The sequence below is a fragment of the Arvicola amphibius genome, chromosome 9, assembly GCF_903992535.2.
Source record: "Arvicola amphibius chromosome 9, mArvAmp1.2, whole genome shotgun sequence".
Classification (NCBI taxonomy): Eukaryota; Metazoa; Chordata; class Mammalia; order Rodentia; family Cricetidae; genus Arvicola; species Arvicola amphibius.
The window spans coordinates 110,159,137-110,186,937 of NC_052055.2; the positions used below are offsets into that span (position 1 = coordinate 110,159,137).

The window sequence follows — 27,801 nt, forward strand, 5'->3', positions numbered from 1 at the left end:
AGATGGGGAAATTTAAGGCTAACTTGGGCTAGAGTGGGGAAAAGGGGGAAGTAAGGAACAAAGGAAGACAGGAAGGAAGAAAGAAAAGAAGGAAAGAAGGAAGGAAGGAAGGAAGGAAGGAAGACAGTAAAAGGAAGAAGAAAGGAAGGAGGGAAGGAGGGAGGGAGGGGAGGGAAGGAACGAAGGGAAGGAAACTTTAAATAACGCTTAGGCCCATCACTCCTGTTTGCTATTTATAGTCTGATTAAAAAATAAAGGAGGGAACTGGCTATATTGCACATCAAAAATAGAAGTGACCTGTTTGGTACCAGGAAAAAAAAAAGCAAAGTATGGTAGCACCAAGGAAGCCTGAGTCACATGATGGGGTAAGGCGAGCTAGGAGTTGTCTCGTGTCCCATCTGATGGTGTGAAAGGGCCTGCAGGAACACCCCCTGTGGAAGAACCACTTGAGCATACCACCTCAACCCCCCCCACACACACACCCTCCACACTCCCCTGTCACACTCCCTCCCTCCCATGCCCCCTGTCTCACACTCTTCTTCCTCTCCCCCACCCCACAGGTCCTGGAGCGATCCAGGGATGTCGTCGACGAAGTGAGCATTTCTCTCAGGCTTTGGGACACTTTTGGAGATCACCACAAAGACAGGCGTTTCGCATACGGCAGGTAAAACAGGGCCAGGGAAGCCCGTGGTTGCACCCAGTTCCCTATCCCCCATCCTGGGCGGGTTCGGAAAGCAACAAGAGGCAGACCATGCAGCCTTGCAATGTGCTGGGCTCTCGGGCCGTGCCTAGGAAAGAAATGAAAGGAACAGCGTTGTCTCCTTGTACAGAGGATAAGCAAGTCCTCCTCGTCATTCGGACGAAGCCAGGCAGTTTGCGACCCAAGTACCCGTCTGGTTCCCCTAGTTCGGAGTCGCTTTACCTTCTGCCATCTTCCACAGCACTGGCTTCCTTTCAGGTGTACCTGAAAAGCATTTCGTACTTTCAGTTAAAGGTCACTCCTAAAAGAAAGAAAAGCATCTGAAAAGCCCTTCTCAGAGCATGATTCCAAAATGAGCGGAAGCAATCTTGTCTTTTTTTTTTTTTTCATTCAAAGAGGGAAGGGGAAACCTGGTAAAGGGAAGATAAATCTGGAAGGACACTTACACGAGTAGGACCAGAGTCAAAGGGCCTTCGGTGTTTAGCACCGTCTTCTTGTGGCCATCTGTAAGGTCACTCTGAGAACTCATCACAGGTATCTGGACCCAGGGCGACTCTTCCCCCATCATTGTAAATTGACCCATGTCATTTTAAGATAGGGCAGAGTAGCGCTGTTTGGCCATCCTTTCCTAACCTCCAGCACCACGTGACCCTTGAAGGGCCAGATTGCATCCTCCCTCCTAGGGCTAAAGGTGACGTTCGAAAGATTCCCCTCTCTCCAGCCTTGGAGATCTCTAATAAGCCACACCCACAAGGGTGCACCTCGCTTTTCCCCTGGTGCACAAGACAGGTCGGTTTTGTGTGGAATGTGGAATGTGGCCACCCTTCTTCAGTTTTAATCAGACCATAAAACAGCAGTGATATCCTAGTATTCTTTGACTTTATTTCCTTTCTAAATTGCATTTATTAATGAGTAATTGTGTGCACATGCACAACAGGGCAATCGTGGAGATCAGAGCACTCTAGGCTAGTCTTGGTTATCTCTTTCCGCTGTGTAGGTCGAAGGGCATCAAACTCCAGTCGTGAAACTTGGCAAAAGAGTGCCTTATCTAGCTGAGCCACTGTGTTGTTTCTTTCTGAGACAGTCACACTCTATAACCCCACCTTGGCCTTGAATGCTTCATCCCCCTGCCTCAGATCCTGAGTAGTAGGCCCTGGCTGACTATATAGATGTGTCTGAAATAGCAGACAAATTGCTGGAAGCATTTGCCTTGCTCCTGGGAAGTTCACATATTGCAGGGAGGGGCAGGGAATCTGCAGTTTAGACCACAGAAGACTCAAAAAGAAAGGTATGGAAGCAAACATATTTTCTATTAAGTTTGCTCTTTGACAATATTTATACATATAAAGTGTTCTGATTATTCTCAGCCCCACACGGTCTTTTATCATTCTCCAATTCCTGTCCAACCTCCCTCCCCTCTTTTAATTCTCTTTCCCAGAGCATGGCTGTGTGTTTTGTGACCACTGAGTTTAGCCAGTGCCATCTACCTTACCGTGGGTCAGCATTCGAGGAGCGAGACCCCCTGAGCACCTTCCCCCTCCACATCTGACCCTAGTGTAGGTCCAGTGCCAACGTACTTATGCGGGCACATGCATGTCACCACGTACCTGTGGAGGTCTGGGGTCTTGGTTCTCTCCTCGTAGACCACGTGAGTCCTAGAGATTGAACTCAGGTCATCAGGCTTAGAGGTATGAAGACCTTTTACTGACTGAATTGCCTCCCTAGCCCAAGCCTTCTATTACTTCCAAATGATCTACGGACGTGGAACAGATGGTGCGAATGTCTTGTTTGGGGCTAAGCAGTCACAACACTTTCTCTCAGTGCTTCAAGCAGCCTAGCATCTCTCTGCATTCCACAGTCAGAAATTACGATTTTAATGTTCCCTTAGCAGCAGAAACTTTCAACTTAGTAGCTGGCAAGATAGACTCCTTCCTTTTGAATGTCCTAGAGGTGTCCAATGTTGTTTGGGTTTGGTTTGGGTTGGGTTTAGAGCTTTGTTGGTGGTTGGTTGGTTGTTTTGTTTTTCCAGTGATGTTTTCTTTATTATCACTGGGTTTTTTTGTTGTGGGTTTGTCCTTTTGGTTTTTTTTTTTTTTTTTTTTTTTCTGGCGGAGGTGGGGGGTGTTTGTTTCTTTGACCTCACTTGCTCTACACATAAAACCTAATAAATAAACACCTGCTTGCACTTCCCAGACACTCAGGTTTAACATCTGGGACATTAAAGACACATTGGGTGAGAATGAAGCGTTGTGAACAAAGGAAAGATAGGTGCGATTGGTGTGAAGGACTCGTTAGACTCGCACTCCTGAGACAGTCAGTGCCTTGCAGGGAGAGGCACAGATACCCCTCACGAAGTACTCAAGGTGGACAATGATTCGGCAGCATGGCGCTCTGTTGCCACTGGAAAGCATCCGGGTTTGAGACAACACTGTGATGTGGCCCACTGCGCAGAAAGTTGCACAGTCTCAATGCGAGCCGTTTTGCTCCTAGGAGACCTTTAACAACCCCACAGTCTCACAATGTACAACAGGGCCTTGTCCTGCCCTATGGCAGCGCTAGAGCGGCCTGTCCCCTCACTCCCACAGAGGCAAAGGGGCTTAGGGCTCACTGCTCTGTGTCCTTGCCCTTAGGTTCTGTCACTTGCACTGACCCCCACTGACGTGGCAACAGCAATTGCCCTCCCCACCAACCCCAGGCAACAGGCTGCCTTTGGAGGCCTTTGGTTCCTGTGAGGAACTTCCTGCTGCCTCGGCCTGTTTTCACCTTGTCCCTTCCCAAGCCCACAGCCTCTAGGCCTACTGCCACAGACCCCACGCAGGACAGACTAAAAACTGAGAACTTACCCCACCTCAGCCACCAGCCTTGTTCTGGAAGTGCTGAATGTGCAGTGCTATATAATCCAAGTGCCCAGTAATCTACATCTTAAAAAAAAAAGCACACCTTGGTCGCTGTAGGAGTTCCTTTTAGTCTGTGGGAGAGCTTCAGCTACCTCATTTATTGCTCTGAGAAAGTCATTTATAACGTCATATGACTTCCCCTTTTTATCATTTGTGAGAAAGAAGAAGAAGAGCACCATTGCAGTTTCAAGTAATCACCTTGGTGTAGAAACCCTTTGCTGCCGGTGTGTGTGCGCATGCGCACATGCCTGAATGTATGTAGGTGCGCCACATGTGTGCAGGAGCGCACCCAGAGGTCAGAAGAGGGTGTCCAGATCCCCCTGGAACTGGAGTTACAGATGATTGTGAGCAGCTACGTGGATGCCAAGAGCCAAACCCAAGGTCCTCTGTAAGAACGAGAAGCCATCTTGAGCACTGGACCATATTCCAGGCCCCATGCCTGGTTTTTGTTTTGTTTTGTTTTGTTTTACTTATTTTGACTGTCCTTGGTGTGGGCCACTCAGTGGTGACCAACCGGCATAAACTTTGAGGTACTCGGGGTACATCCCAAGGCATTTAGAACCTTGTTAAAGTAATTCATTGGGTCCCTAGGGTGACAGTGAGAGAAACCAGACTCATGTCAAGAAGCCTTGGGCCTCGATGCTGGCTTTCTCTGCTTCTCGGTGCAAAGGAGTTTCACAATGGTCTGTTTTCTGGAGCATTCCAGCAGATCCAGTAGAAATCAATGGCAGGCAGTTGGCCAACTTGGATTTGAAAACTTTCTAACACGGTCTAACTGTATGCAAAACTGCTCTCTCTGTGGCTTCCTGGAGACTGTTTAACCCTACCCCCCACCCCCACTTCGCCTACCAGAAAAATAGCCCCAGTGTATCAAAGGTCTTCCCAGATCTCAGCCGATACAACAGGAGCTCAGCCAACGTTGTGCAGTGCATCCCGTGGGGAGCCCTAGGAGGCAGACGGTCCCTACACTACAGGTGATGACTCCCTCACCTGTTTCCCGGTCCTGAGTTTCAAGGGGCAGCCTCGCCTGCCGCTCTCCGGGACTTGGGGCTCCCCCTGCTTCCCCGACTGATGTGCACCTCCACCCCATTTTAGATAGGATGCAGCCAAAAATGACCCCGCACTGGGGAGCAGAGTTTCTGTTTGTTCTTCCGTGTTTGTGCAAAGGCTTAAGACTAGAGTCTCTGTCCGTAGTCTCCCATCTGGATCCTTGGTCCTCGGGAAGGCAAGTTACCCATCCTGGCACAACAGCTGGTGGGGGGGGGGGGTCCCAAGACCGCACACGCACCATCCACTTTTGGATGAACTTTTAAAACTCTTCTCTGGTTCTTCTCAAATGTCAAGAACAAAACCATACATAGTAACCATGATTGTCATCAGCTCTTTTTGTTTTTTTTTTACAAGAAAGAGCCTTTTCTTAAAGGAATATCACTCATCTCTGAGAATGACCGGTCACACTTGGATACTGGGCACCCTAAAAAGGTTGGCAAACGGGATGGACTGTGACTTTGGAAGGACACACAGGATGCTCAGTCCCTCTCCTCTGAGCCAAGCTTGTGTATGCCATTGCAATGTCACTGTTTCCTTGACTGATCTGTTCCAGGGTCAGACACCACCCCCCCCCCAAAAAAAAAAAAACAAAAAAAAAACTCTGTAGGGTGCTAAGGATGTCAGCAGCAACTACAACATGAGAGCTAAGCAGCCCGGGAGGCGGGTCTGAGTTCCTGCCTTGCGCCCTCTATATCCTATCCCACCTTGTTGTTGTCTTGGAGACCTCATGAAGTAAGATCATTTCACAGTTGAGGAAGCAGCTACAGGAAGGGCCAAGGTCAGGCAGCTGAGACAGAGCTGGACTGAGCTTTCCTTCCTGGTCTGGCAAATTGCAAAGTTCACATCCTGCCACGCCGCCTCACTCATGGCTAGCCGTGTTGCTAGTGAGCTGCAGAGCCCACATCCTGCCACACTTGTGGCTAGTGTGGCTAGCAGTGGTACTAGGTGGCAGGCACACTTGACACTTCCTTCTGGTCTCACCCCTTTCACGCTCTCTGCTTGAAGAGTGAAAAATCAGCATTCCCCCATCTCCCCGCTGTGGTGTTGCAGGGCTTCTGGTAATTTCCTTAACCCTCAGCAAATAATCCAACCCTTTGTACGCATCCCTAAGCAGCCAAGCATGGAACCTTTCCGCTGTGAGTAGAGATGACACACCCAAAACTTTATATATATGGCGTGCCTACATGCATACGTGTGTGTGCACATGTGTATGCAGATGCATGAGCACAAGTGTGGGCATACCTGTGGAGGGTGGTGGTGGAAATGTCCTGCAATCATTTTCTTCTTATTCTTTGAGGCAAGGTCTCTCAGTCAAATCCAGAGCTCCCCAACACGGCTCTTCCTGCTAGCCAACTTACTCTGGGGATCCCCGATCTCTGCTTTCTAAGTGCTGGGATTGCAGGCAAGCCACCACGCCCCTGTGGCACTTACATGGGTTCTTTGATTTTTGTGGCAAGCACTTTAGCCACTGAGCCATCTTCCCAGCCCTCAAGAAAGCATCTGGAGAGCGAATAGAAATTCTGGGTAATTGGGGAGGGAGGAATATTTTCCTTCCAAAGCAGTCAACTGAACAATTCAGAACCAGCACAATTGCCCTCCTTGCCAGCAGTTCTGGCGTATTTACATCTAATTGGACTTGTTTAAGGCGTGCTATAGTCTTAAAAGGATTTCTCTCCGGCACTGTTTGCCCCGACGAGGAGTACAGTGCGTGTTTTAATCAGGGCTGCGGCTTTTGCGTGTCTGTTTAGATAAGATGGTTTGGGTTTCGTGTTAAAAGTCCACGAAATCAGATACGTCACGGCTACACTTAGTTTCCAGTGCTTCATGGAGGCCCCCTTAAAATATTCAAGACTCTGGTCGCCCGGTGTTTGTGTCTTTGCCTGAGCTTATGGCCAATAACAAGAGAAAAGTAAGAAACAATGAGTGATCTGTTAGAGCCTTTGAGTCTGCCTGGCCCATCGGGAACATCCCGGATGATTTCAGGGTAACAAACAGCCTCTTCTACCACAGATACGCCAGGAGAAGGTTGGCTGAGGTCAATAAAACAAATGAATACCTTGGAGTGCAAATGTAAATAACTTTAAAGATAGAGCCATCACTGATCTTGCCTTTGCTTAAAATGCTGGTGCCTTACTTGTCATGGGTTGATTTTCAATTTTTGAAAAAAATACTATTTATCTTGATGGCTGAGTATTTTGGTGCCTCCCTGCCTTTCGTCCCCAACACAGGTGACCTGCATTCTTCTCCAGCCCTCAGCCCTGACAGAAAGCTTTACAAATGGACACAGGAATGCTACCCAAAGCATAGTCTCCGTGTGTTAGTACCAAGGGGCCTAGGAAAGTGATCACAGGTTGTGCCCTGAAAACACAAGGAACAGACTGTTGCTGTGGCCTTAGACTAAGTCCCCAGTTCTGTGAACCTAGATGCAGGCACTCGCGGGGAAGCTATACGAGGGTGTTAGCGCTCACACTTGGGTGCACCTCGGTGTGGTACTTGTTCTAGAGTTAGAGATCTGGCATGAGATCAACCAGACAGTGCTGGCCTGTCCTTGGATGGTCATGAAGCAGGTGGCCCTCAGCCACACCCAGGTGACCATTCCTCAGAAGCGGTAGTGTTTTACTTGACCAAACCTCAACAGAAAGGGCATTGAGAGTGAGAACTTCAGATGAATGGGCACTGGGCAGCAGAGCGCACATAGTGTGTGACTCCATTTAGACAATTCTAGAAAATATAGGCTGCTTTACTGGAAATGATGGGTTGGTTCTGTCTTTCACCGCTGAGACAAACAAGCTGACAAAGGGCGACTCAAGGAAATAAGAGTTTATTTGGCTTGCAGTTCATGAAGGGATGCAACCCACTGCGGTGGAGCATCATGGGAAACGTAGGAGTATCAGACAGCTGCTCACATTGTGTCTACAGTCAGGAAGCAGAGAGCAAACAGAAAGTAGGGCCTAGCTATAGGAACTTCAAATCCCTACCCCCAGAGACCCACTTCCTCCCCTGAGGTTCCATCTCCTTCCAAAACAGCATCACCAGCTGGGGACCAAGTGAACAAACACAAGAGCCTATGAGGCACATTTCATATTCAAACCATAAGGCTGGGTTACCCAACTATACGAGGGAATTCAGGAGTGATGGAAATGTTGTCTTTAATTGTGATCATGGTTTTAGGGGGAAGACAGACATGAGAACTGATGAAATGAAATATGCTACAGATAAGTATGGAAAGTTGAACGTATTTTGATTTTATCTCCATAAGGTTTAAGATGGGAAAGTGTAGAATTGGAGCCTCAGTAACTGAGAACAGAAAATGGAGGTTACAGACTCTCAAAGCTAACGCTAGACCACCATCCTCCTGCCACACGAAGCCAGAGGGAGAGCCCCCCACCCAGTGGCTTGCTGTCTGATCACAGGGACCATGCTTAGTCTGTGTATGTGTTCATCTCATCACAAAGGTTGATTTCTCTGCGTACCCATGACAGTGAGGTAGAGAGCATTCGGTGCCATGAGAGGGTTCATCTTCCACAGCTGTCTGCTCAGGCTGTAGAGTATGTGGCAGAAACCTCTGGGGTATGTGTGTGACCAGTGTGGTCTAACCCACTGTACCATTGCTTGTCTTTCTGTCTTCGGTCTCATCCTCTCTTCCCAGCTTTATCTTGCTCTAGACAAAGAAGCCACATCTCCAGAACTTGCCTTTCTTCACTGTTTTCCTTGAATTTCAGTGTTCTCATGAATAGTCTTAAATATCAGATTTGTATAGATTTGTATAGATATGGATGATTTTCCAATTAAAAGGTCACTTCTCTGGGTATCATTTCCCTGAATTTTGTTAGAATAATTTTTATAAAAGTTCTCTCTCTCTCTCTCTCTCTCTCTCTCTCTCTCTCTCTGTGTGTGTGTGTGTGTGTGTATGTGAGTGTGTGTGTGAGTGTGAGTGTACATGCTAATAGTAAGAGTATTAATCAAAACAATTGAAAACAGATCGTTTACCATAATATATGTACCCCAAGATAATAAAATACTTGGGTAAATATTTGCAGGCAATTTCAAAAATTAGATGTGTGGCCAAGTATGCATTCAGAGCTTGAACACACAGCTGTGAGGTTGCTGTGGAGCCTGGTCATCTCAATCTTCACACCCTGTCTCCTGGACCTTCATCTGCTGTTCCAGTCAAACCTTCCTCCTCTGAAATAGAGCAGCTTGTGCTAGAACCAGGAGAAAGTGGTGTCAACAGAGATTCCCTATGCCAGCCAAGCCCTGTCCCCACATAGATCAGAAGCACTCAGATAGCGATAATGCTTCCTATGCCACTGGAGCTCACGTGGTCACGGTGCCAGTCACGTGGCCGGAGAAGCTGTCACCTGATAACTTGACCAGGAGAGCATAGCTAGACCCAAGAGAAGTCCCCAGGAGTGTCACACTGAGACTGCTGGCCTAGGCAAAGGGAACAATGACTGCCTTCTTCTGACTTTTTTTTCCTCCTTTACCAACTGTAAGCTTTACAAATTGAGTCAAATTCACAACGTTGACCTTTCAATATAGAGTGAGAGGAATCAAAAGCAAAAAGCAAAAGCAGCCATCAGTGTGTGTTGTTTCTGTAGCGAGATCTTCTGGTGAGGAGATAGATTCCAGGCCACAGTGCTTTTCCTTTCAGATTAGGTGGGTCAGAGGCAGGAGGCTGTTGAGTAACTCTGTGGTCAGTCATTCTGGAACCTGCTTCCAGAAACTCCAGACCAAAAGGCATAGCTGTGAGCCAAAACGAAACTCGATCTCACTCTCCCTGGCTGGAGCCTCCAAGGTCTTCTTCTGGGTGGGTTCTGAGCGAGTCTCCATATTTGTCCAGTTGGTCCTGTCTGCCACAGAGCACATTCTCAGCTATTCTTCTTAGGAAGTTTAATAACCCTGCCAGCTGCTCCTAACACCAGCCACCCGTGACAAACATCTCTACCGTGAGTCTACAGCTGCACTCTTTTTCCCAGACTTCTGCCCCAGCTCAGGAAACTGTGCAAAGGACACAGCTCTAGGCTGTAGGAAGATGAATGAAAAAAAAAGAGAAAATAGTGAATTGTCTCTCAAGTCTATCCTACTGGCTTCAGACACTCATTAAGTTGGGGGTGTGTGTGTGTGTGTGTGTGTGTGTGTGTGTGTGTGTGTGTGTGTGTTCTAAAAGCAAGATGATCTTTGTAATCAAAGGCATCCCTGAACCTTAATCTAGCTGGAATCTCCAAAATTAATTAATTAATTTTGGAATTAATTAATTTGGAATTAATCCAAAAAATACCCTGCTCTCTTTCTTTACCTTTCTTTCGCTTCTGAAGATAATCTCATCATTCCTGGAGGAAAAAAAAAATGTTGCTCCTCTGCAGTTAGGAAAACGGTCAATGGATTTTTAAAACAAATTCAAACAATCTTTAAGAAAACATATTAACTGGTTAACCTCTGCTCGTGTCCCCAAGACATCACATGGCGGCCTTCCAGGAGCAACAGTCTGAAGAGCTGTCATGGCTCACATTCTGTTTTCATTCCTGACCCCAACTCCAGCCGACACCCTGCCAGACTTCATATAGCCTAGTTTCGTTTCTTTTAGATTCAGAGTCTGCAGACATCTGTGGCCCCTTAGCCTCATAGGCTTGGATACCTCACAGGCCTTTTAATGGGATAAGAGCAATAGAGGGAACATGGGGGAAGAAAAACAAAATCCTGAAGATGAGCTAGCTCCCGGTACTTGCGGGCAGTTTGCTGTGTTCCTTTTAGCAGTTCCCTGGGGACCACACTGAGCAAAAGTGAGACATCTTAGGTACCTTCTTGTGCCACTTGGTCCCATCCTGGATCCAAGAAGATTGGCACGACCTTCTACCTGCACCTGTCTCTCCTCCCAAGATCAAGCAAGGGTACCACCACCCCTCTTCTGTCTCTTCTCTGGTCCCCTGCTTCTGCCGGCTTTTCCCCTCCCTGACCCCTGTTCCTCGGCCACTCGGTCACCAGTTTAATCAGATTGCGTCACTACAGTAACATCAGCTTATGAAACTGGAAATTGCGTGTTCCACCCAGGAGCGTCACTCGGGAGCCTGCCGGCTCCCCGAAAACCAAAGCTGCACTCCTCTGAGAATCATCTCACCTTAGCCTCTTTGTGGTTCTGCTTCTGCCATCCTCCTCCTCCTCCCCACTGTACTCCAGCAATGGGCCTCTTCCCTCCGGGAGGCATCTTAGGCATGCCTGCCTCTGGGCCTCACCTTTGCTAAAAGTCACTAGTTACGGCTTTGAACTCTTTCCCCACACACAGCTGCTGGCATGTCTGCTCCCTCCCTTCCTTCAGTTATTCACTGAAATGTCAACTTCAGAGAGGGCCTCCCCAGAGGGCCTCAGTTCTGTCCCCTGATACGACTGTCCCCTTCCTCTGTCCCACGTTCTGGTTGGCTCTTGACATAGCATCACCAGCTCTGCGGGTTTCTCTCTTGTCTGTTGTCTCCATCCTCCACTGGGCAGGCATGAAAAAGGAAAGCCGAGGCGAGGACAGTTGTCCCCCAGTGTCTCCAGGAGAGCCTTGCATGCCGTGGGCTGTCCCTGTTCTGTATGAACAAAATGGCTAGAGAGTTGTAAACTGAGGCAGGATGAGGGACAAAGCAAGCCCTGGTGACCTTCAGACTCCAGAGAATTGCTGAGAAGTCTGGGCGGAAATCTCTCTTTCCCATCAAGCTCGGGAAAGGTGTGTCTGGTTGACAGTTTGGCCTCATAAGAGTCCTCCTGGGCATTAATCCCAGAGACTTCCTACCCAAGCAGCACTGCAAGAGACCTGTGGGGTTTCCTGGATCTGCAGCTGGCCTTGCCGCTCGGCGTGGAGAGCATGCGTCTCTGGCATTTTAGCTTTGAGGAAAACCAAAAAGGACCGAAGCGCCAATGTCGGGAGTTGGGAGAGTTGTTATGTCTGTCGGCCAAGCATCCAATGAGGCCTTTCATTTGTTTCAGTAAAGCCGGTAGGACTCCGCTCTGTTTTGCTCTTGCTCTGCTTCTCCTGGCAATGACGGCTTGAAATGGAAGACTCTAAACTGCGTAGTGTATGGAGCAAACAGCCTGGGGCTGCCAGATGACAGCTGTGTTAGTTGCTTTCCCACCGCAGCCACAGAATACCTGACAGGAGCAACTTAACAGAGCAAGGGTCTGTCTGGGCTCACAGTCTAGAAACACAGCCGGTCTCAGCTCTATGTAAGAAGCAGGGCTGTGGTTCAACCTGTGGCGACCAGGATAACCACAGTCAGGGGACAGAGAGAAAAGAACATTGGTGCTTAGCTCTGTTTCTCAGGTTTATCCAGTCTGAGGCCTCAACCGTCAGTTATATTCAGGGTAGGGTCTTCTCTCCTCAGATAAACCTTCTCAGAAACCTGCCCTCACAGACCCATGCAAAGGTGTCTATCCTACGTGATTCTAAATCCTCGTTCGTGATCAAGGTCAGCCATGGTAACAGCCCAGCACTTTGGTTGGTAAGGCCACTCACTCCTACGGCCTCTGTGCTAGGGTGGAGGGAACCAGCCATTGTTAATACTCCACTGTTGTCTGCAGTCTCTGGTGGCACTGGCGGGCCGTCGTGGCTACCTGCCCACTCTTAAGAGCGAGGTTTGCTTTGGCCAGATTTCTGTTGGGTGGAGGGAGCCGGGTCTAGCCTGTCACTTCCTGGTGAAACTGCGTTTACAATAGTCACGCATGCTAATCACTCCCAAATCTGGATATATTTCAGGATGTTTTGACAGTTTCCCCCACATAACATCTGTACTTAAAGAAGCCTCTCTGCTCTTGGTAAAGTATTGGCTTGATTACTCCGCTCACATCCGGGGGCCCTGCATGGTTCTTCTGCCCTGCTCTCCCCAGAACTCCCAACCAGGCACCTCCCACCTCCCCCCACCCCCACGGGCCTGTCCTGTCCATCCTCCATGAGTTCGAGCTTCCCCAGCCATCCATCTCCGGCCCAGTCGTGTGCACCATCTCTGACAACTTTCCTGTACATCTCATACACCCAGGCTGCTCCCCTACTAAAACCTGGAGCCACGCGCTCCGACCCTCTGCCATGCTCCCAGCTGTTCTGTGCTGTCTCAATGTGTCTGTGTGCATCACACGGTCAGAGTACGGTGCATGAGAAGTGTATGGTCGGTGTGAATGGTTTCGAAATATTTCTGGGAAGAACCTACCTCAGTGATCAGCAGGGAGAGGGAACTCGAAGGCCCACAGCTGGAGGTCAGGAACTCCTTGCTTGAATGTCGGCAAGAAGTGGATGCCCGGACACTAGCAAAGAAAGCCTGTTTGGATATGGCTATGGCCCCTACCTGTATACAGCTCATGGGGTCTCCCCTAGAAAAGTTAAAGTAGGTGTAGATAATGGTGGTTTATAAAGTAGTAGGGTCTGAACACAGAATGAAAGTCCTAAGAGACTAATTAAAAGAAGGCAATCCCATACAGAACTTGGTGGAATATCGCACAGGCTTCTTCTGAGCTTCGATGTTAGTCTTGCGTGAGATCCACGCTGAGCTGAGCACCCTGGAGAAGGGCATACAGCCAGTCACCCTACTCCCTGCCTTCTGAAGGTCAGATAGAATACGCTTTCTTTCGCATTGCCTGTCAAAGAGGTCTGATGTGAGGTTTTTAGATAAAAGGTGACTTCAGGATTCCTTCATTACTTAACGAGATAAGGTAAAGAAACCTAGGTCCACAGGTCCTTCAGCGTGACACCTGTGGCAAGGCCGAGGGTCCCAGTAGAGGTGAGGAGCCCTCTGTGATAGGAAGGAGTATAGAAATGGTATTTCTAACAATCAGTGCCTTTAAGCTTCTGGTAGCTTCTCCAAGCTCTTCCCACCAATAGCCTGTGCTTGTAAAAACAGCCTTTGAGACCCCTGCTATTTGGTGTTGAGTCTGGCTCCAGACAAGGTATGTGGGATGGACGGCCTTTCTCGGATTTCTTTAAAGTTCCAACAAAGATTAGCCCAGGCCTGGCACGAACACTTCACATTGGCATCTCTAACAATCCTTCGCATGCTGTCTTTGGCCAGTGTCTCCCCCGAAAGATAACAGGGAAAATATGCCTCTGGGGTTTATTTAATATACAACAAAGAAAAACAGACAGCTAAGGTTGACCTGAGCCCCTACAGTCTTGGGTGACCTGGCCCCTCTCCCACCCCTGCCTCTCTCTTCTGATGCTGGACATGCCCAATTGCTCTACCATTTATTCCAGACCAATTTTATAAATTACTTTGTAGACCTGACTTGATATACACCCAAATGAAATAAACTGATAATTCTCCCTTAGGAACAAGCAATCATTTTTCTCTTAAAAAAATTGCACTCGCCGAGTCTATGTGCTAATGAACAAAAGGGCGCATTCTTAGCCCCTGTGTGTTTTTGACTTTGTCTAATAAGCCCGTTTATCCCAGTCATAATTTTTTAAATTAAAAATCAATACAATATGCATCCCAACCTTCCTCCTGCACCCCTTCTCACTCTTGAAATTCTGAGGTTTAAAGTCCCATCCACCCAGGGCTTGGTCTCTGAGTGCTCCAGGTTTCTACCCCTGGAAGCTGCAGAATTCCATTTAAATCCAACCATTCTTTTCACAACTGCAACGGAGCCTGAGGGCACTTCTAGACAGCCCTGACTGCCGAGCCTGTAGAGTCGTCCTCCTCACATTGTCCACGATTATTTTTAAACCCACTCTGCAAAATGAAACAAAACAAAACAAAACAGTAACAGAGCCATGGAGACAGAACTTCTAGAAGCTGCTCTCCCCTGTTTCTCTTCCCTGGGAGTGGCATTTTTAAATACGGGTTTATGTCAGACACTAAACAGTCCACACACAAGAATGCCTATCTCCAAACTCCTTGGAATCCTGCCCCAAACTGGAGATATTCTTAGCTGCGAGTCTCCTGTCTTGAACTAGGTAGAAAGAAAGGCTGGCGTCTAAAAGGAATAGATGGAATTCTCTAAATAGTTGCTTGATTTGATTTTTTTTGAAATGTTCAAATATTTATATGCTATTTTTCTGGTTTTTTGTACAGTTCAGTGAGGTAATTAATATTATTTGAGTTTTTATTTTTTGTTATTAGTTAAATTTATTAATTTATTTTACATCCTGGCTATAGTTCCCCCTCCCCCCTCTCTTCCCATTCCCCACCCCTATCCATTCCTCCTCTGTTTCTGTTCATGTTATTTGATTTTAATGGGAGTGAGACCACAGAGGTACTGGCATATTGCCAGTTAGGAAAGGGCATTTGGAAGGGGTCGTCACAGGCATCTCTGTCTATAGCCCTGTCTCTTTAAGCACTGACTCTCAGCCTTTGCTGCAATTTGCCCATTGGATGGCAAGACCTGAGGATAGCACACACCACACAGCACACACCAGGCTTCTCCCACGTTTGTATCTAGATCAGTGTGGTTTAAACAAAAGCAAGTCAGTAGTTAACATATGATCTTACTATTAACTGGCTTCAATCTAATATAATTTCTCTTAGCAGCTAGGTAAGAAAACAAAAGAAAAACATGCTGAGATTTTTAACTCAGTGGGTTATTTGAACATCTATAATAGTGTTCTCAATGCATACTACTCTTCAATCCCGAGGCAACAAATGTGCAGAATGTTGGCTCTTTTCCCAGTTCCCCCCACATATTTCAAGCACTTAGACATGGAAGCAACATGGCAGGACACTGATGACTCTGGACCTGCACCGTGTCATCGCCATGGTGCCGCTGTCAGAAGACTCCATTGGTCCATAGCCCCTCCCAGGTCCTGTCTGGGCTTGCTTGCACATCCTCCGGCTAGTAACTCCCCGTGTGTTCCGTGTCATGAGTGCTATCACGGTTACCTTAGCAACCAAGCCAGCTCTGGTTTCCAAGCCTCACTTGCTGCATCATAAATTTAAACAGCAGAACTGACACTTAGTTACATGTCTGTCATAGGAATGAAGTTCTTAGAATGAGTCTCCTCACCGCTGCATGCCTTGACAGGGAAACTGAAGGCACCAATTAGAACAAAAATATGTGTTTCACATGAGTGCATGCACACGCACACACAAAGTAGTCCTCAACTTGAACAATGGATGTATTTGCTTAATTCATTGTCTGAGATGCTGAGCCACACATATTATTCTCACTATGCCAAAACTCTGTGGTGGCTTAATCTTACGATCAGAACAGAGCTTACAGAAGGACTCCATTAGATACCCCATATAAACAGGATGATGGATGATAGAAAACTAAGCTTGGAAAAAATAAGTAGTATTCAAAGACTTTTTGGCTTTACTGGATACTGTTATTTACGCTGATTGGAAGTAAGACTTGATCACAGAATATTCTAGTAACTAAATCAGAATCTCAAAGACAAGATACACCTGCTTCTCACTTACGTATTTATGCATATTTTTGTTTCTGTTTTTTTTTTTTGTTTTTTGTTTGTTTGTTTGTTTTTTCGAGACAGGGTTTCTCTGTAGCTTTGGAGCCTGTCCTGGAACTAGCTCTTGTAGACCAGGCTGGTCTCGAACTCACAGAGATCCGCCTGCCTCTGCCTCCCGAGTGCTGGGATTAAAGGCGTGCGCCACCACCGCCCGGCTCATTTATGCATATTTTTACACAGACTATTTACATATTATTCTAGCCTCCAGGAACCTTCAGTAATACCTTCACATTGAGATGATTCTCACCATGCAGAACAACACGGTCACCTGCTTTGAGTCCTGGGTTTTCTTTTGCAATGTGAGAACATCTTAAACTCGGGAATTTTGCCTCTGTGTTGCTGCAGTCTGATGCAATTCTTTTTCCTGCAAATCCAAGGAAAGACTCAACTTGAGAATTACATTTAATGCAAGCACCCTGCCGCACTCTGCATCAGAGGTGACTGTTCTCAGAAATTCAGTGGCCGCCTGCATATATTTGTTTCCATTGATATGTAGGAAGAAAAGCTCATTAATGATTTAAGAAGAGGTTTTTTTTAATTCATAGACTTGCTTCTTCCCATTACATAAACAATAAAGGCAATAAATTAACATCTCATAAAATCACGAGTTTATTGCTGAGTTTATTTGCAAGAAAGCCTTGAATCCCCGAGCATAAACAGTCCTTCTCTCACTTCCCCTGCCTGGCTGTTCTAAAAAAGATCACTCGGCATATTTTAGCCTAGAAGGGAGGTTTATATTCCTGCTTGCTAGCTACCACGAAGCACCATATTTGAGCAACTGTATCATACAGCAATTCTTTGACTTCTAGAATGGTAAGTTATACTATAAAAATGGAAGCTCCTGATGTCAAATTTCAGCAGAAGCCTCCCCCCCTCCCCTGCTTCTTTCCCTGCTGGGTATCACCTGTAACATGGGAAGGGCCGAACACCATGTTTCCTGACCGTCTAAGTCCTCCACTGACTTCATCCTCTTGCTTTACACCTAGTTTTTTAAAAAAAAAAAAAATCCAATTTCCTGCCAAGTCAGGGTTTCTCTGTTTGGAAGCAGATAAGGGGACGTGCTTCGGGTCTGTGTGCGTGAGCAAGAAGGGCCGACCTCCTTCTTTGTATTTGCCGACGCCGTGCGGCAAATACTACCAACATCTCCACCGGCTGTTCGCTTTCTCTCATGGGGTCGGACATCTTCGCCTTTGTGTTTTAATCAGGGGGTCAAGGGGGGGTCTTGATCATTTCCTTTTATCTTGCAACTATTTCTCACGAGCAGAAATAGTTCAGCATGTGGGAATTCCAGAACAGAACCCCTTTGGACAGCCATCTCTTGGGAAAGTCACTTCACGGGAACCCCCCACCCCCCCAGGGCACATCCGCATTCCATGGCGAGGTGTGAAAATGAGCCACGAGGTGGGGACAGGGCTGGAATGTGGGGGCTTAGCAGGCTGTCTGCATGACTCATAGATGTGTTTACTATCCAGCCCCTTTTTTTAAAAAAAAAATATATATTATTTCAACTGTGACGTGATGGTGTTAGAGAAGAGGGGGAGAGAGAGGGACCATAACGGAGGGCTAGGGAGACGCAGGGGAAGATGATGTGAGCTTCATCTTGTGGTTGCCTTTCAGGTCTGATGTTGTGGTCCTCTGCTTTTCAATCGCGAACCCCAACTCCCTAAATCATGTGAAAACCATGTGGTATCAAGAAATCAAGCACTTTTGCCCTCGAACGCCTGTCGTCCTGGTCGGCTGCCAGCTAGACCTCCGCTACGCCGACCTGGAAGCTGTCAACCGGGCCAGACGCCCCTTAGCAAGGTAAGCCGAGGACCCCGCCTGCAGCTGGCTCCTCCGTGAGGAAGTAGTTTGCGGGCAGCCTAGATTTTCAGTGGCCACTGAGACTAGACCTATGGGCCATAGACTTTTGCAAAGTTCGTCAGCCATTTCGTCATGAAGCGAGCGTCCTGATGTCTCCCCAGGCTCACCAGGGTCACAGTCCAGTCACATCAAATGGCTGGTCAGTGCTTGAGGGGAATTTCACCATAAGAACTGGGGCGTGTGGAAATGCTTTGGATGAAGGACTGTATTTGAGTGAAGTCCTATACAAAACGTTAGCCACCCAGGATGGCATTGTTCTTGAAATCATGCCTATTTAGAATAAAATAAACTAAGGCTCAGAATGATCAGCCGCAGTTGTTAGCCAGTATCCCATCCCAAAAGAGATGGACTTTCATTCCCACGGCCACGCGTCTAGATTGGTTTTGGTGTTGTTGTTAGCATTTTTTCTGGTTTCTGGTGTTTTGTGCAGTACTGTAGAGTGAGCCCAAGGCCTTCCACATTCTAGACAGATCAGACATTCTACCGCTGAGCCATATCCCCATTCTTCTTCTTACTTTTTATTTAGAGCCAGGCAAGGTCTCACTAAATTTCTTAGGCTGATCTGGGGCTTACTCTGTAGCACAGCTGGGATTTGAACTTGTGACCCGCCTTCCTCGGCCTCCTGAGCGGCTGGGATTACAGGCTCATACTGCTAGGACTGGGCCAGTGTCCGGTTTTTAAAAATCATGCACAGCTGTGCCTGATGGCACACTCCCTTGTAATCTCAGCATTTGAGAAGCAGAGGCAAGAGGATCTCCATGAGTTTGAGGGCAACTTGATCTGTCTAGCAAGTTCAAGGCCAGCCAGAGCTGTACAGTGAGACCCTGGCTCAATAAACAAAACAAAAGCAAACACCTGAAAATCACATGGAGTTTTACTTGCAAAAAAAGGAAACACAAGGAGTGGAGAGATGGCTCAGCAGAACTGGCTGCTCTTCCAAAGTTCCTGAGTTCAAGTCCCAGCAACCACATGCTGGCTCACAACTGTCTCTAGTGGGATCTGATGCCCCCTTCTGGCATAAAGTTGTCCATGCAGATAAAGCACGTGTATGCATAAAATAAATACCTAAAATCTTTTTAAAAAAGAAAGCAAACAAGACATCTTAAATGTGTCTAATCCTTATGTTAACAAAGTATCAAAACTTTTTTTTAAAATAAGGGGGTGTTTTTTAGTACATGCACAGTGTGGATACCAGTTTCGGAAAGAAATAAGAATTTTTAAAAACCTATGCTCTCAGAAGTTATTCTTGTATAAAACAATTTTGTCTGTTTCACACCCATATTCTCTGCTGAAGAACAAAATCCCCCCCAAAGCTCTGATAGCAATGCCTTGCTTCAGTATTTACCTAACTGGCGTATACGAGCCTTCCCTGGGCCCCCCTTTTTTATGCTATTGCAGTGACGACATATGAGGAGACAGTTTGCGGTGCTCCTCATACATTCTGTGCTCCCCATACATTCTGGACAAAACTGTTGAGAGCATCTCCTGTTCGGTCTCCACAATCCCTCCATTCCTACACGCCTGGACTAGAAATGGAATGTTCAGAATCACCTGGTGTGGGGGTGGGCGGGTGAGTGGAGAGGGTGGCAGAACGGGCCAACAGCAGATAGGACCATCCCTTACCTAGAACGACTTAGAGTGTTTAAGAAGTAGGGCATTAGAGCTAAACTTTGGGTTAATCAATTAGCAAATTTCAAGCCAGCCCCAAGGACAAAGATCACACAGGGCCCACGGGAAGAGGCTTAAAGTCAAAGCTTTTTCCCTGGATCTTTCCGTCCTTGTCCGCACCCTCCCTCCCTCCCTTTCTCCCTCCCTCCTTTTCTCCCTCTCTCTTTCTCTTCCTTCCTCCCTCCCTCCAGGTCTTCAAATCCCAATTCCGTCCAGGTTTATCATTGTTCTCCTGGACCCGGGCCTGGGAAGCGCATGACTTTTGGTGTCAAAGGCAAAGTATTTAAGATCAACTAACTTCTAAGACCTTTTTTTTTTTTTTTTTTTTTTCCAAATTCAAGGGAGTGTTTCTTGAAGACTTGTAGCACATCACATCTTGTCGGTTCTGGAATCTTTCCCTGGTTATGTCACAAGCCCAGCACTGCACTGCTTATATTGGCCTTCCTGGGTTTGATTAAATTGTAAATGAGTTTTGTGTGCCAGACCAAAAGGGTGTGGGCTTTGTTCCACCGGCTTTGTGGAAACAGGAGACATTGACACAGAGTTGCAGGCTCGGCCATACCCATGCTATTTTAGTGCTTTTCTTGCAATGATGGAACTCTGAGCTTCAAGTGCGAGTTCTGAAGAGAGGCTGCCTTAGTCAGAGCCGTTGCTGTCAAGAGACACCATGATTTATTTGGGGTGATTTGCTTGCATTTTCAGAGGTTCAGTCCATTATCGTCATAGCGGGGAGTTTGATGGTGTTCAGGGAGCACGCTGGCATGCAGGCAGATGTGGTGTTGCCTACATCTTGGTTTGCAGGGAACAGGAAGGCGACTCAGACCCAGAGGTATCCTGAGCACAGGATGCCTAGAAAGCCCGCCCCCACAGTGCCATACTTCCTCCAACAAGGCCACACCCACCCTAACAAAGCCACACCTCCTCATAGCGCTGCTCCCTATGAGATTATAGGCGGGCCAATTACCTTCAAAGTACCACAGAGGCCAACTAAGAGACTTGTGTACCAGCCCAAAGAAAAGATCAGTGAGGGCCGGATGGAAAGAGGGGGGGTCTACATGTAAGAGGATTCATGGATCCAATAGTAGGTTCTAGACGCACCACGCCGTAGTCAGACCGATTGAGCTTCCTGCCTCTGTTTCTTCTTACCACAGAGTGAGTGCGGATCTTTAGAGAACTCTCAGACGGTGAAGTGGATACATTATGAAGTTCTAAAATCCAAACACTGCAGTGATGAGGATGGCCATGGCAGCGATACCTTGTATCAAGCACCGAGAACAATGCCAGGCATTTTCATTATCTCATTTAAACCTAGTCTTTAAGACCTCCCATTCCCCCTCCCATTCCCCCCCCCCCCCTGCTCTCCAAAGGCGGAAAACTAAGGCTTCAAGAGCTTAAACATCTTGCCCAAGACCACATAGATAGCAAAGGCCAATCCTTTTGTTACCTCCGTTACTGCTAACAGAATATGTTTTTCTGCGGTAATAAATCCTTTCTTTATCTTGGAGTATCCATTGACTATGAATTTTCGGGACCCTTACAGAATTTTAGATGTAAAAATTTAAGAAGCGAGTGGGTTTTTAATTGTCTGATTCAACTAGGAATCTAGAAATTTAGACGCTATGCACCTCCTCCTTTTTTTCCTTTTAAAAAAAAGGTTGATTAAATGTTTTTTCTTTTAATTCTCTTATTTCAGGCCCATAAAGAGAGGTGACATTTTACCCCCAGAGAAAGGCCGAGAGGTGGCAAAGGAACTCGGCATCCCTTACTATGAGACCAGCGTGTTTGACCAGTTTGGCATCAAGGACGTGTTCGACAACGCCATCCGCGCAGCCCTCATCTCCCGCCGGCACCTGCAGTTCTGGAAATCCCACTTGAAAAAAGTCCAGAAGCCTCTGCTTCAGGCGCCCTTCCTACCTCCGAAAGCCCCTCCCCCGGTCATCAAGGTCCCTGAGTGTCCGTCCACGGGGACCAGCGATGCCGCCTGTTTACTGGACAACCCTCTGTGCGCCGACGTCCTCTTCCTTCTCCAGGGTCAGGAGCACATCTTTGCGCACCGCATTTACCTCGCTACCTCTTCTTCCAAATTCTACGACCTTTTTTTAATGGAGTGTGAGGAATCCCCTGGTTGGGGTGAAGGAGCTGGTGAAGAGGTACCATGCAGGGATTGTCAGGGGCGGGTGCAAAGCATTAGCCCAGCCGAGGAAGGGGAAATAAGTCCCCAGAGGACCCCTCAGGCTGGCCCAGGGGTCTCTTCAGGCCAGGACCTGTTGGAGAGTCTGACTTTGCAGACCGAAGCCTTGGGTTCTGAGGCACAGGCCCTGTCCGGCTGGAGCAAGGGGTTTGTCAGCATGCACAGGGAGATGCGGGTCAACCCCATTTCAAAGCGGGTAGGCCCAGTGACTGTGGTCAGGCTGGACTCGTCGATGCAGTCGGGCCCTTTCCGGACCCTGCTGCGATTCCTCTACACGGGGCAGCTGGATGAGAAGGAGAAAGATTTGCTGGGACTGGCTCAGATGGCCGAGATCCTGGAGATGTTCGACCTGAGGATGATGGTGGAGAACATCATGAACAAGGAAGCCTTTATGAACCAGGAGATCACGAAAGCCTTCCACGTCAGGAAAGCCAACCGGATCAAAGAGTGTCTCAGCAAGGGCACGTTCTCAGGTGAGCAGGGCCCCAGCTAGCCATCGAGGCCTTTGTGCCAGGTGGGGGTGGGGAATCATCAAATGCTAGCAAGACAGCATGAGACCAAATAAATATAACAGAATGAAGATAATTAACAAAGTTAATCCTGATCAGACCTAAGAGGTAGTCCTTCTGCCTTACAGATGTTGAGAAGCAAGGGCCCCCGAGAGGCCAGGTCACTTTGTCAGTTAAGTGGCAGCAGTGAGGACAAGAATCCAAGCCTTGCCACTACAGAGACCTAGTCCCTCAACCTCCAGCACTCAGGGTAGATCAGGTGACCCTGAGCCTCTCTCCAGGGGCTTGACACTTGAACTTCCTGGCTCTGGGATCTGTTGTCTGACCAGTGCCCATTGTTCCATTCTTCTCCATTGTCCCTGCATCACTGATCTCTGGTCCTAAGGTCACTGAAGCCCCGGGGGAACGTTGTATTACCACTGCCATCACCACCACCACCACCACCACCACCACAACTCCCCGGTCTGTGCCCCTGTACTCCTGAGTCCTATTCTTTCTTCTTTCATCTTGACAAACTATGCCACACACAGCCGTTGGTGTCCTTCCAAGAGCAAACTCCCTAGAGACTGCATCCGGTCCGTTTTACTGGCCTTTGCTTTGTTCTGTCTGTGGTACATGTATACTATTTTTATTCTAGAATCTTCGTCTCGGGACGTGGGTGTGGGCGGGAGTGGAAGCGGACTTCACTGCACAAGTTGACTTCCTGAGCTCTGTTTACCGGGCTACCTCTATTTTCGTCTCTGTCTCCCATAATCCCTGCCACGGCACTACGCATTCACATTCCGTGACCTGACACTGAGTCACTCTATTCATTTTAAAGCAAGGAGTGGGTAACATTTACTACAAACATTGGTTGCCATGGTGCAGAAGCAGCTCTGCGCGTTACTGAAAAGAATGTGTTGCAAATACGCGCTCCATTAACTGGTAGGCATGAAAGCTGACTAAATCCCTCTCTAACTGCCCAGGTGAGCCAAGCAAAAATGGGGGGGTCCACGTGGGACTCCTTTATGAAAGAGAGGCCCTGGCATGTCACTTCAGGGGTGACTGAGACATCTGAGGTAGATAATGGATGGCATCGGGACATTGTTCCATTTTCTTAGCTGCCATCAATCATGGTACACTTCCTTAAGATGTGTTCTGAAGAATTTCATGATAAAGAAATTGGAAATGAAGTGTTAGTACACACATACACACACACACACAGACACATATACACACATATATGTCTGTGTGTATATGTGTCTGTGTGTGTGTATATATATATATATATATATATATATATATATAGAGAGAGAGAGAGAGAGAGAGAGAGAGAGAGAGGATAGGTATGAAGGGCACTTGAGGTTAAACAGTAACAAGCAATAGATGAACCCGTCTTGTATGTGCCGAACATCCATCCCCAGAGCCTGAAAAATCCAAGACCCAAAATGCTCCAAATTCCAACTCCAACTTTTTGAGTGTCAGCATGTGAAAACGTCCTGCCTGTCTTGACAGGACAAAATTAAAGTAACGGCATTTATCCCAGTCACTGGTCACAGTGGTCCCGAAGCAATCGTGAATGTTAGTTCATTTGAAAGGTTATCTTACAAAGGTACAGTGGCTTAAACAATAAACCATGTTGATTGAAATCACTTACAGGCTGTGCATACGAGGTATCTGAAACATATGCGAATTTAATGTTTAAATGCACCTTTCAGCACCAGGATTGTCATTATGTGTGCGTAAATGTGTCAACCTCTGTACAAACCCCAACTCTAAAACACAAAAAGATCATCCTCTCCTTTCTGCTACTTCCTGACCCTGAGAATTCGTGTTATGATCCTGTGGGCAATCTTTTGAGGTACCCTCCTTGATGTGGGAGCTGGAAGTCCGGATTGGAGCAGGATCGGTAGACCTGGGAGTGGGAGCGAGAGATAGGTTTGATGGATATACATGGAGCAGAAGGCTGGGGTAAAACCCCTCGCAAAAAGTGGTTCACAGTTTTGTTTCCTCGATCCTTGGCAGATGTGACATTTACCTTGGATGATGGAGCCATCCGTGCCCACAAGCCACTACTGATCTGTAGCTGCGAGTGGATGGCCGCCATGTTCGGGGGGTCCTTTGTGGAAAGCGCCAACAGTGAGGTACGTGTGGAAGCAGCCAGATACCTCCCTTCTAACAGCTCTGTGAAATAGTCCCTCAGGCTGTGCTTCCGGGTGAAGTCATACTTGCTGTGTGAGGAGCTGGAGGCTCAGCCCAATTTTCCCACCTTGCTGGGAGGAGGGGTGGCTAGGAGTGGTAGTTTGGGGTAAGGAAATGAGAGGTGGTTGAATGTTCGCTGCTTTGGGCACACTTTTCAAAGAGTGTAGGTCCAGCAGAAGCAGAAGGGCCCTACCCTCCAGAAGAAAAAAACTTAGAATGTCTTAGGCAGTGTCTCAAAGATGCTGTATCTTCCACAAAACCTCTGGAAAAAAAAAAAGAAAATCCATTCAAGCATTTCTAAGTATGGGTGGAGCAAGCACTTCTGTTGAGTTTTGCAATATTCCTTAACATCTCTTTTTTTTTCTTTTTTCTAAAAAATAACACGGGGACACCCCATCAAAGTTTACTGTCCTTGGGGGCTAGCATTGCTTAGCTCAGAATCTCTCCCAACTGTCAAAAGAAATACTGAAAACAAAGGGTAACTTTTCCAAAGGGGTGCTCCTGGGGTGCAGCTGAGCTCTCCCACGGTGCCCCCGGAGTCTGCACTGCATCTCCAAGTAGGGAAACAGAATCCTAGAATCACAAGCCAGGAATGGCTGGGACTGAGAAGGTCATTGGGCCATCCCCCTGCTTCCAGAAAGAAACACAGCTGCTGCCTAATCAAACCCCAGAAACAAGCCCTGCCCTTTGGGGTGGGGGTAAGACTTTAGAATTATCCCAGCAGTCTCTTCTGGCATCCTTAGGAAATCAGGAAGTTCTTTGACTTGCTAAGTCTCCCTCCAGTGTGCTCAAAGGGATTGAGAAGCTTAAAGGGAGGCTGCTTCTCAGTGCGTGGAAGCTACACAGAAAAGCCACCCCTCCTCGCCTGCCCCCTCCCCCAATCCAAAACGTAACTCTTCACCCCCAGGCTGGATGGCCTGGAACAAGTGACTTCTGCATTCCGAGTCTCCCTCAGTAAAGCAGTCAGTCATGACCCGGATGTAGTTGTGAGGTGTGAGCGTCTGTATCTACGAAGTAATTCCTGAGCATTTAGTCAAGCCTAGCCACCACAGATTGGTTGACGCAGATGCAGATGGGAGTCTTGTCCTCTTATCTGCCCTCCCACGACTGACCTTTTCTGGTGTGTGCCCCTGTCTGTCCAGCCCCACCACGCCCGCTGTTGGTGTCTTTACGTGAGTGGAGCCTATGATCAAGGTCAGGACCCCCGGCTCAGCGCAACAGTGTCAGCGCTGACCCAAGGGATGCTAATCCCCTTTATCCCTTCACAGCAGGGACCTCTAATCTCTCCAGATTAACACGCGCAGCAGAGGTAACCAAAAAAACGAAACCTAGCAGTGCACGGGTGAGCACGTATGCCTTGCCTTACGTGGCCACTGGCCCGCAGGATGTGGTCACTGCTTCAACAGGGTTCTGAAAGGCACCTGGGTCCTAGCCCTCCCCTCCCCTCTGAGGACTGAAGCTAAAACTAATGTGGGCAGAGATTGCAGCCACCGGGGGTGGGGGGGTGAGGTGGGGAGGAAGACCACTAACCAAATCACCAAAATTCCATGAGCCCTAGCAATGCCATCCACTGGTGACATAACCACTTCCTGTCCCTTCTCTCTGTTTCTAAGAGAGACCATAAGGTGTGCTCATTGAACTTTCCTCTCAGTGTGGCTGTGACTTGGGGCCAGTGGCCAGCCTTCTCTTAAATCTGCTTCCTCGGCTATTAAATGAGAATGACAGGTGAACGTTCTCGCGAGGGCAAACTAAGGTACATGCTTGTGCCGTGCCTGGAGCATATACGTAATGCCCAGCAAATGGTGCCACCCCATTAAATTCTCTCACTGAGAGTAAGAGCACTCGTTCCATAACAACTCTAGATTAAGAAGCTGCCAGCCACTGGGAGGTGATGGTACATGCCCTTAATCCCAGCATTTGGGACGCAGAAGTGGGCAGATCTCTAAGTTCAAGATCAGCCTGGTCTACATAGCAAGTTCTAGGACAGCCAGGGTTACACAGAGAAACCACATTTTGAAAAAGAAAGAAAGGAATGAAGGGAAAAAGGAAGGAAGGAAGAAAAAAAGAAGAAAGAAAAAAAACAGAAGAAAATAAAGAAGATGAGAGCCCATCTTCTAATCTAAGACAGGGAGGTGGCAGCTGTCACGGATAGAGGTGAGCCTTGTGAAATGGTCACAAAATCCTCCAGGAAGAACTTTGCTCTTTCCTTCTTCTTGGAATTAGCCTTTCTAGGTCATCTTTTTAAAGTTGTTCATTTTTATTGATCTTTTTGTGATTTATTTTTATTTTTCGTATATGGGTGCTTTGCCTGCATGTGATGTCCAGCTGTGTGCAATGCCCAAGGAGGTCAGCAGAGGAAATCAGGTCCCCTGGAATTGGACTTAGGATTGGTGTCCTCTGCAAGAGCAGCCAGTTCTCTTGATCACCGATCCGTCTTTCCAGCCCTTCTCAGTCATCTTTCAAGTCTGTTTGGTCTTGGGGACTCTGACGTAGCCCCTGAAATTCAGCCCTTATTTTTTCAGGGTACAAAAAGGACCTCTATACATATATCTAGGAAAGAGGACAGTGAGCCATGAACGTTAGATTAAATTTTATCATTTAATATAGAAGAGGACATTTCTATTTTGCTTTTTTCCTTCATTACTTTTAAAGTACCAGTAGGTCTCATTCCTTCCTCCTGAGGTACTCAGCAAGCAGTTCACTTCAGATGCTTGCCGGGTTATGGTCGGCGGTGGGCTAGTTCTAGAATACTTGCTCACCCTGTGTGAGACTGGCTCTAATTACAAGCCTAATGGTCTGCGCTAATCTTCGCAATGACAATGTTAAACCAGCTAAAGAGGAATGCAGGCACTGATGGCGGTAGCGTTCTCCTCTTCTGGCGGCTCCAAGTGTTTTCTGGGGTCGCTTTGAAGGAATAGGTTGCGGACGTCATGCTCCGTCTCTTGTGGCTCTGCCCTTGGATTATTATTCTCAAGGGCTGCAAGTAGATCTCCCCATTGTTAGAAGGTGAACTATAAGCGTGGAGATCACAGAAACAGGATTTGGATTTTGTTTTGTTTTATAAAAAGCCACCAGCACTGAGGGGGAAATGCATGTTATAAAAGTGTTTTTATGTTTCTTCTCATGTGTTGATTACCCATAAAGGGTCCCTAAGATGATCTGCCAAAATGAGTCATCCCTTCAAAGGTGTTGACGTCATCTTAGCGAAAGGGAAGCAGCTGGCCTCTGGCGATTACACACAGCAGAGCCCTCTGAGGACCTCTGGGAGCCAGGGCCGTGCTCACTGGACTCTCATCTCCTGTTCCCAGAAACCG

The 27,801-nt window shown here is 47.5% G+C and overlaps 1 protein-coding gene across 1 annotated transcript in view; it reads left to right on the forward strand.

Moving 5' to 3' along the window:
• Window positions 1-27,801, forward strand: part of Rhobtb1 (Rho related BTB domain containing 1) — a 116,000-nt gene that overhangs the window by 75,712 nt on the left and 12,487 nt on the right. Inside the window, 4 exon segments of the mRNA XM_042055672.1 lie at window positions 561-664; window positions 17,693-17,878; window positions 21,300-22,270; window positions 24,311-24,429. Of these exon segments, the coding sequence (XP_041911606.1) occupies window positions 561-664; window positions 17,693-17,878; window positions 21,300-22,270; window positions 24,311-24,429 (1,380 nt within the window).